General features: G+C 45.2%; 1 protein-coding gene across 2 annotated transcripts; it reads left to right on the forward strand.

The window, feature by feature from the left end:
• The first annotated feature begins 1,277 nt into the window (after window positions 1–1,277).
• Window positions 1,278–8,836, forward strand: LOC122385957. 2 transcript variants are annotated; one of them, XR_006257308.1, is made up of 3 exons: window positions 1,285–1,706; window positions 1,865–8,641; window positions 8,800–8,836. XR_006257308.1 is itself a non-coding variant. In XM_043374682.1 (2 exons), the coding sequence occupies exon 2, from the start codon at window positions 2,686–2,688 to the stop codon at window positions 8,161–8,163; it is 5,478 nt and encodes a 1,825-aa protein (XP_043230617.1). In that variant the 5' UTR covers window positions 1,278–1,706; window positions 1,865–2,685; the 3' UTR covers window positions 8,164–8,836. The 2 variants fall into 2 exon arrangements, 1 of the variants encoding a protein (XP_043230617.1); XM_043374682.1 differs by having other exon boundaries at window positions 1,278–1,706; window positions 1,865–8,836.
• The last annotated feature ends 1,576 nt before the right edge of the window (window positions 8,837–10,412 follow it).

Here is a 10,412-nt window from a genome sequence, read left to right on the forward strand (position 1 = left end):
AAAATGCCCCTCGTAGGGGACAGTGGGGTAATTTGGCCGGTGGTATAAATTGGCCGCCCCCACCTGTACAATGTCTAATAAAAGTTAGTGAAATAACTCAAATCTCTATTCATTTGTCATGGGTAAAAATAACTGGAGGACAAATGTCAAAACTTTGCCCCTCGTAGTTTTATTCAAAATTAATAAAACGTTACTTTCATTAGAAAATGGTAACTTTTACTTCTGTTTACAAAGTTGTATAACATGTAGTATTTGGGCTAAAAACGAATTCAGACATTATAGCGCCATTCTTGGGGGTGTTCAGCGGTTCCAAGAGCAATTTTATCTAATTCCGTAAAGCCGTGATGACTTTTTTAGACAACAATTTTCAGAATGGCAATAACCGTGTTTCCATAGGGTTCCCTTAATCCTCCCCTATTTGTAAAGGAATCCTCTGTCTCCTTTACCTCGCTTCACTACAAATATGGCGCAACTAAGTCATTCTAGAAGCAGTTTGCAATTTTTACTTACCTTTAGGGCTCTCCCAAATAGCTTCCAGACTAGACACTGAGGTAAAAGTGATAGCACATGAAAGCTCAAAGCAAGAAAAATCAGAAAACTATCTGGCATTTAACATACTTTAAACGGCTGAGCTATTATTCAAGTAGGTGTAATCACATCAACGGCAATATCAGAACACCGCACCTGTCGAATTTCTGCCTTGACTTTCTGCCGTTTATGCGTTAATGCGACATAAAAATCAGGGGGGTGACACGGCTATTCGCCCAATGTATTCATTTATGGGCCGCGCGGGGCCTCGCGATGACGCGGCTGGAGGCAACTGCTCAGCGCGCTAGGATACTTCTGGCGGGGCCGGGCGCTGAACGGTGTGCAATGAATGGGTTATGGTCGGGCAGACAGAGATGAGGTATTGAATTTGAATTGACATCAGCAATCGGGTGGGGAAGGAGAACGTTTCTAATCGAGCTTGGGATGGGGAAAGCCGAAAATATCACGATCGGCTCATAGCTCCGACAGGGCCGGGTGCCGTACCATGTGTAGTATATTTAGGCGGGCAGACAGAGATGAGTTATTATATTTAAATTCACCTTACCATCGGTTTCTGGTGGGGTTTGAAGACGTTTTTAGTCAAGCTCGGAGTTGGGCAACCCACTGGCGGATCCAGGGGAATGCATTTGGGGCAAATGTCTTCCCCCACAACCAGGGCAGCGCCCGAAATCGCTTTTTGAGAATAAAAGAAACCTTCACAACTTTTCTGAGGAAATGCTGGTTAATCACTGTTAAAGCCGAGTATCCTTTTATGTTGGCTGCAAAATGGATCTTAATCTGTCGAGTTTTTCTTCTGTTGGCAGGTATCTTATGTTAACGGCACATGTCTTATATATATATTTTTAGCGTTTGTCTCGTGAGGTCAGATTTAATTTGCTGATTCAATTGTTGTTTCGTTGGCCAGAGATTATGTTATTTTTCTAGGTTTTGGTATCGCTTTTTTGTCATTTTTATGTTTTATGCTTTTGCGTCCGTTTACAAAATCACCAAAGGACAGTGAGCGGGTGAGCGGCGCGAAGCGGAACGAACGAACCAGAACGAACGAACGAACCTGTACGAACGAACGAACTTATACGAACGAACGAACTTATACGAACGCCAACGAACGAACGTCAAATCGGCGGTTCTTGCCGGTGGCTGCAGACCTGAAACAATCCGTGAGTTTTCTTTGCGTTTATGTGTTTGTGTGCTATGTGTTTCGTTTTATTTGGTTACTACTTCTATCGTACTTATATTTGGTTACGTCTTATATCGCTACTGACTGTCTTTTTTAATTGTCATACTTATGGACCTGTTGGTGTTTTGTTTCTTGCAGAAAACCGTTTTTAAATACAATGAGTATTGGATCCTGAACTCTGAAGCTCCACCGGTAAAAGTTTTGGATTAGTTTGGTATCGTCTTACTCCGGAAATTAAGAAATCAAGTTGAATCCAATGTTCGTCAGTACGAAAACTGCAAGAAGAATCAACAAGGTGGATTAATTCGATTCTGATCTGTGTGAGAGGCACAGTAAGTTCTGCAAGACCTTCAAATCTATCATCCCAAAATCTAAGGTACAGTGACTTCATATTATATTCTTCGGCGTTCTTCAGCAACCTCACGGCTGTCTTCTGGAACCTGCTGGGTAGGGGTTCGGGCTTCTGTTGTTGGGTCAGCTTAGGCCTCTGTCTGTTGTTGAGCTGGTTTGATTTTCTGTTGTTAACGAATACGATTACGAATTGCGCATTGCGACATAGGGCGAGTAGTGCTACTAAGTACTAACTGATCGGTAGTAAACGAACTTATATGTATGTACACAAGATCGAACAAGATCACGTATTGCTTGATGTTGAGGTCTTGTAATTTCGTTTAACTGAACTTTTAGTAGGTAATTTGCGTGACATGTAATCACGTTCTCACTGTCCTTTTATCCCTTTAGCCCAACCTTTTGTTATTGTTTTTTTTGTTTTTACGTTTTGTTTTTCATAATTGCTTTATTCTTAATTCCTTTATTCTCTTTGTCTTGTTATTTTTAACATATTATTAGCACTTATCGGCTAGCCATCTATCGTTTACTATTTCACCATATTTGGCTTAGCATCCATTTTGCAAGTCAGCATACACTGCTACCCGGTGCTATACACCCAACTTTTAAACATGTCGGGAAATTTCAACAATATAACTCGGGGGCAGTTGCGAATACTGCTTGATAAGATGGGACAGGATACACAAGGGACAAAATCTGTTTTGATTGAGAGACTTCAAACTTGCCTAAAGGAAGATAATTCTGCATGCCGCTCAAATAGCCCAGTCGTGCCTTTACAACCGGACGCTGATGACGTGCCAAGGCTTAGCACAAGATCACCATTAAAACCTCCCGATATTTCTGGCCTCGAGGCAGCACGTATTCATTGGGAAGTAAGTTCACAAGCTTCGGCCTCGTCTTCGATAGTCTCCGAAAGAGTACGCCGTGCAGGACTACAGGCTAGGGCATCATATTTAGAGCAGAAACATTTGCTAGATCGCCAAGCGCAGGAACTTAAGGCTAGGCAGGAGATGTTGGAGTTGAAAATGCAAATTGGGGAAGTCAGTGCGAGGGAAGCAGCGTTAGAAAGGGAGGAGGAAGGAATTGCAATGGGTTTTCAGGAAACTGAACGTGATGACGCCGCGTTTCGGGATAACGCGCCAAACATGCAATATGTTTCTCATTCTCCCTCAGCTCATTCGCCCTCAGCAACTAGGGACCACTTAGAGGACGTTCATGCCTCACAGTCAACCCAATCGAACGTGCGTAGCGACATAAATCCTTCTTATGACCTGGCTAGACGACTCCATCTTCCTCCTTTGGAGATTTCAACGTTTGATGGAGATTTAAGTAAATATAAATGTTTCATGCGGGCTTTTAAGTCAAATATTGCTACAAAGGTAGATGATGAAGATGAAAAATTGCATTATTTATACCAATACACTTCCGGACGACCAAGGGAGATTGTCTCCACATGCTTACACCTGCCACCAACGAGAGGGTTCGTGGAAGCGGTAAGTTTGCTGGATAAACGTTACGGGTGTCCGTTTCAGGTGGCGTCGGGTCTGGTCGATACCCTGATACAATGCCCCGCGGTGAGGCTCGATGACGTCCAGGGATTAGAAACGTTTGCTATTCAGTTGAGGGGAACCATGAATGCCTTGTTAAGCCTCCCATGCGGAACGGATTCAGTCGACATCAAAACCGTCCGTTTGCTCTTAGACAAACTGCCTTCGTTTTTTAAGGATAAATGGCGGATCAAAGTCGATGATATTGAACAAACAGAGCAGCGAAAATCAGACTTTAGAGACTTTGTTTACTTCATTGAAAGGGAGGCGCGCATTGCATCCAACCCGTCATATGGGAGACATTTAACAAATGTAACGAAAAATTACCAAGATAGAAAACATGAAAGCAAATATCACGCGAGAGGGACACTTTTAGCCGGTAACGTCAGCTCTCATCACTCCTCGTGTCTTTATTGTCAGCAGGATCATGAAGTCGCCGAGTGTCCCGAGTTGAGAATGCAGAGCAGAGATGTCAAAATGACGTTTATACGGTCAAATAAGCTTTGCTTTGGTTGTTTGTTACCGAATCATTTAAGCAAATATTGTGAAAATAAAAAGATTTGTACAGAATGTGGGAGTCGGCACCCAACTATCCTTCATTTTGACCGAAAACAAACTCCACTCTCAACAGTCACTTTGGGCCATATTGCATCAAGTGGAGGAGCAAAATTGCAAGTCGTACCAGTGTGTGTTACGTTATTCGGGGTGACGAAGTTCACGTCTGCCTTTTTGGACTCCGGCAGCACACATTCGTTCATTTCAAGAAATTTACTCGCTAGTTTAGGGGTTGAACCAGCCGAAAGTACTTCAATTACTCTTTCTACTATCAACACAGATCACAAATTTGAAACATGCGTTGTTTCGAAGGTTACCATGGAGGATTTACAACACAACAATAAATTAGAACTTCCTCCGTTATTTGTTCTAAATAAGATCCCAGTGTCCATCGAGGATGCCCCGAACGTTAGAGATTTAAACAAATGGCCGTACTTGAGACAAAACGGGGTATACTTAGAAGAAAACTTTAAGCACGACGTAGGCCTTCTACTTGGGAATAATGTGGCGGCGGTGATGGAGCCGTTTGAGGTGGTTCCCAGTCAGAACGGCGGGCCATTCGCCGTGAGAACCAGGTTCGGATGGGTCCTAGGTGGGGTTGATAAGGATTCTCCGGTTCGTCTGAAAGTTAACCAATTGCAAGTGGCTCCTGACGACGTTTATGGTAATAGGGCTGAATATCGGTTGGGTCTGTCCGCAGAAGACATTAGGTGGCACGAAATGGTAAAGGCATCGTGCCAGCTGATAGATGGTCGGTACGAAATAGCCCTGCCGTTTCGTGATCCAAGTCTTAAACTTCCAAACAATAAGTCTGTGGCTTATAGGCGCCTTGTGCAACTGAAGCGCAGATTCGAGAATCAGCCCCATTTCTTGAGAGAATATGCCAAGCAAATTGATAAACTGTTAGACAACGGCTACGCTGAAAGAGCTCCCGATCTCTCGAGCAATGCAGAAGGTAGGATATGGTTTGTGCCCCATCACGGAGTCGAACACCCTGTTAAGAAAGGCAAATTACGCGTTGTTTTTGACTGCGCTAGCTCCTTTCAAGGAAGAAGTCTAAATGAGGAGCTTTTACAAGGACCTGACCTTACCAACACCCTGACAGATGTTCTACTTCGTTTCCGACAAGAACCCGTTGCCTTCATGGCGGACGTCGAGGGTATGTTCTTACAGGTGAGGATTCCCGAGAAACAACGTGATTTTTTGCGTTTCCTATGGTGGCCCAATGGAAACATCGCCTCGAATCCTAAGGAATATAGGATGACAGTTCATCTTTTTGGCGCTGTTTCCTCTCCTAGCTGTGCAAATTTTGCGCTTCGTCGCACCGCTCTAGACAATGAACGGTTGTACGACCCATTGGTGTCTAGGACAGTTCTTAATAACTTTTATGTGGATGATTGTCTTGCATCGACTGGAAAAGAAGATGTTGCTGTGAAGCTGGCATCTGATCTTAAGCAATTGTGTCTGAGAGGTGGATTTAATCTCACCAAGTTTGTTAGCAATAGCGTTACAGTTTTGAAATCCATTCCAGAAGTTGACTACTCGCCCGGTATCCAAACACTAGATTTGACATCAGATACTTTGCCTTCTGAGCGAGCCTTAGGCGTTGGCTGGAACGTTCGTTCTGATCGCTTAGAATATCAAGTTGACTTGCAAAAATTTCGGGGCAAGCCTGTCACAAGACGAGGGCTTCTGTCCGCCACAGCAGGTCTTTATGATCCACTGGGGCATGTTGGTCCGTATGTAATGCGGGCCCGAATGCTCTTACAAGAGCTGACTCGCCTTCGTTTAGGTTGGGACGATGAGGTGCCATCCCACTACCACAGACAGTGGAAGCAATGGTTAGCAGATCTAGAATGTCTATCCCAGTATAGTCTTCCCAGGTGCATATGTTTCGGTGGCCTTTCCTCTGCCGTCCTCCTCGAGCTGCATCACTTTTCGGATGCCAGCGAAAGGGGGTACGGGGTGGCCTCGTACGTGCGAGCCGTCAATGGAGACGGTCAACTGTCTTGCAATCTTTTGGTCAGCAAATCCCATTTAGCACCAATTAAGCCTCTCAGTATCCCAAGGCTGGAGCTTTCTGCTGCAACACTAGCTGTCAAAGTCAATTTAGAAATACAAAGAGCGTTTCCATTCGATTTTAAGCCAGACATCTTCTTCTGGACTGATAGCACTACAGTGTTGAAATATATACAAAATGAGGCAGCGCGATTTCATGTGTTCGTGGCAAATCGTTTGGCAGTTATACGAGACGGCTCTTCAATAGACCAATGGCGATGGGTTCCTTCGGAGTTAAACCCAGCCGACATTTTGTCACGCGGGTGCGATGGAACTACCCTTCTCAAAGAGTGTATGTGGCGTCAAGGTCCATCGTTTCTACTTGAATCACGGGAGAAATGGCCCCGATTCCCTGTCTTAGAAGATAATGCAGAGGACCCTGAACTAAGAGTGACCACTGTTGCATTAAACAGCCGAACAGAAAATGAAACAAAGATTCAAAAGAATTCGAGCATTCAAAAATTGATTGATCATTATTCCTCGTGGCAGCGTTTGAAGAGAGCAGTTGCGTGGGTACGACGCGTTATAGACACATTGGCTGGTAAACAGAAATCAGCACGAGCATCAGAGCTGACTGTAACAGAGCTAAAGTCAGCCGAGAATATTATCATCAGGGAACTTCAGGGTCAGTACTATGTGGAGGAGGTAGAGAATCTGAAAGCAGGACGGGAAGTGCGGCGGTCCAGCAGCCTTGTGTCTTTGGACCCCACGTTGGAGGATGGTCTTCTGAGAGTAGGAGGTCGTTTAGGGCACGCGATGGGCGTGGCCTATGAAAGTAAACATCCTTTGATTATTCCAAATAAAGGGCGAATTCCGGAATTAATCATACGGGATATTCACGAGAGGATTGGCCATGCAGGTCGTCAATGTGTCCTGGCGGAATTGCGTAAGAGCTTTTGGCTAATCAAAGCCAATACGGCGGTTAGGAGATGCCTCCACCAATGCCTCCGCTGCCGCAGGCTTTTTCGTACTACGGAGACGCAAAAAATGGCTGATTTGCCTGCAGATCGAATACAGCAAAGTGAGCAGCCATGGGTGAGTACCGGGGTAGATTATTTTGGACCATTCTATACCAAGAGAGGGCGTGGACAGGTCAAACGTTACGGTGTCATTTTTACATGCTTGGCCATTCGCGCCGTCCACCTGGAAGTAGTCGAAAGTTTGTCGTCCGACTCTTTTATATGCGCCCTCAAGCGCTTCGCGGCCAGGCGGGGCTCACAAATAAGAATCATGCGTTCTGACAACGGGACAAATTTTGTGGGAGCGGATCGTGAGCTGAAAAAAGAGCTCGAGTTTCTTGTTCAGCATGAGGCCCAAATTCGGAGAGACTTGATAAATCGAGGTATTGAATGGCGTTGGAACCCTCCTGGTGCCTCTCACTTCGGAGGCGCATGGGAGCGATTGATTAGGAGTGTTCGTAAGATACTGAGCGGTTTACTCAGGGAGCAAACATTTACTGACGAAACACTAACCACATTCCTTTGTGAAGTGGAAAGCATTATGAATAATCGACCCTTGGTACCAGTGACAAGTGACCCTCGAGACGACCTGCCGCTAACGCCCAATCACTTGCTGCATTTACGTTCTGTTTTGCTACCAGCCTCAATGGTGACAGATATAGATGCGTTTAGCAAAAAGAACTGGAAACGAGCATCGTTCCTTGCAGAGCAGTTTTGGCGACGTTGGCGTGCGGAATATCTCCCATTACTTCAGCCAAGGGCCAAGTGGTCAAGGCTCCAGACAAATTTGCAGGTAGGCGATGTGGTGCTTATTGTTGACAGTTCAGTTCCGCGGGGTGTGTGGCCTCTTGGCTTGATAGAAGAGGTCAGAACAAGCACTGACTCGAGGGTACGATCCGTCAAAATCCGGTGTAAAGGTACCACGATTTGGCGGCCTGTTCAAAAGCTAGTTAAAATCACGGAAAGTTAAAAATCTCTCAATCTGAATAAATTTGATCCCATAGTATCAAATGGGCCGGGTGTTAAAGCCGAGTATCCTTTTATGTTGGCTGCAAAATGGATCTTAATCTGTCGAGTTTTTCTTCTGTTGGCAGGTATCTTATGTTAACGGCACATGTCTTATATATATATTTTTAGCGTTTGTCTCGTGAGGTCAGATTTAATTTGCTGATTCAATTGTTGTTTCGTTGGCCAGAGATTATGTTATTTTTCTAGGTTTTGGTATCGCTTTTTTGTCATTTTTATGTTTTATGCTTTTGCGTCCGTTTACAAAATCACCAAAGGACAGTGAGCGGGTGAGCGGCGCGAAGCGGAACGAACGAACCAGAACGAACGAACGAACCTGTACGAACGAACGAACTTATACGAACGAACGAACTTATACGAACGCCAACGAACGAACGTCAAATCGGCGGTTCTTGCCGGTGGCTGCAGACCTGAAACAATCCGTGAGTTTTCTTTGCGTTTATGTGTTTGTGTGCTATGTGTTTCGTTTTATTTGGTTACTACTTCTATCGTACTTATATTTGGTTACGTCTTATATCGCTACTGACTGTCTTTTTTAATTGTCATACTTATGGACCTGTTGGTGTTTTGTTTCTTGCAGAAAACCGTTTTTAAATACAATGAGTATTGGATCCTGAACTCTGAAGCTCCACCGGTAAAAATCACACTGCACAGCAGTGCGCAAGGAATCGAAATCCGAGTTTTTTTTTAATTAATTCCGAGAAACCTTTTTGGGGTAAGCTCCAAGACCGCTTCTTGGATCCACCAGTTGTGAATAAGTCACGGTCGATACCGAGCTTCGGCGGGACCAGGCGCTGTATACGTTGTTCTTTCAATGAAGAGGTGGACAGACACCTAGCCCCACATCCTACTGCTATGCCCGTGATTCTGTGGGTGAAGCACTAAAGCATCACGGAATCCCACAGGACCTGCGAGTCGACGAGGTGGCCGGCGGCCGCTTTGGCCGCCGGGTACTGCAGCTCCCTGGAGTTGCCTGGGACCGATGGCAAAACAACAGCTCCGGCGGTGCCCTATGGGCCGTAGTAATTAGTGAATTCCCATTTCCCGTAATGTAGAGATTATATCCTCAATGATCTCCATTACCATTTTATATTCCTAAACAGTATGACTAGACCAATTATGCTTGCCTACGTTCAGGCATTACCTATGATAGTCATACGCCCAGTACAACATGTGTTGTCTGTCAAACAACAATCAACGAGAGGATCCCTTCTCATCATCTGTCAATTCACGCACCGTTCCCCTAAAAATAGACGGTCAGATTCGGCCTGGGTCCTTACAACCCCTCTTCGTATTCGCCAGAGACGGGATCGGATCGCCGTTATTGCACCCGTCTTAGTGTCTTTAATACTATGACAGCTTCGATCACGGACGTCGGACGGGGTGACCGTTCCACGAATGTACGCACCATCCAGGCCTAGGATGCATCGAGGTTTAAAAGAATGCAGTCTGTAGATCAATCAACATAACAATGGTGGCATGCAACCACATTAAAATACCTCCCCGGCTCCCGCAACGTTCCAACGCCCCTCCGTTATGCATTTGCCTTGTGTGTCCGCCGAGCCGGCTTGCCTCCAATGACGTCATCGGCCGGACGGCGGCGTTCAAGGTCAAACGGCTGGTGTCCTTACCTGGAGTTCTATAGCCTTGATAAAAATCCTCAGTCGGCGCACGTGCGCTTGTCGAGTCGGGGACCACCAGTCGGACGATTCGGAACTGCCGGCCAATCAGCACGCCGCTTTTGTGATTTGGTAGTTTGAGAACCACTGGATATGGTAGCGTAGCAGCTTTTGGAATGGCGCTACGCTACCAAATCCTCCCCTATTTGTCGCTTAAAGAGGGAATTGAAGGGCAGGATAAAAATACTTCAAAATATGAATTGTTGAATTTCGAGTATTAAATAAGCCCAATTTATGTTGTTTACAGCATAAACGATGCTTTGTATGCTTCTAACAACAATAGCGCCCATAGCAACGTTACACGCGTTCGCTATGATGCCTAAAATTCGATCTGAAAATAGGGGAGAAATAGGGGAAGATTAAGGGAACCCTATGTAAACACACCTAATAATATGGGGTAATTTGGCCGGGACTAGCGGGGCAACTTGGCCGGTGCGCTCATGGTCACTACGCTGGGACGGCCGAGTTTTCATGGTCAATTGTACCATAAATGACATGATTTATGACCAACTTT

Source organism: Amphibalanus amphitrite, unplaced genomic scaffold (genome assembly GCF_019059575.1).
Source record: "Amphibalanus amphitrite isolate SeventyFive unplaced genomic scaffold, NRLGWU_Aamphi_draft 000236F_arrow, whole genome shotgun sequence".
NCBI lineage: Eukaryota > Metazoa > Arthropoda > Thecostraca > Balanomorpha > Balanidae > Amphibalanus > Amphibalanus amphitrite.

What these genes read in the sequence shown, in the direction of transcription:
- LOC122385957 (XM_043374682.1), top strand. Translation starts at nt 2,686, where the DNA reads ATGTCGGGAAATTTCAACAATATAACTCGGGGGCAGTTGCGAATACTG.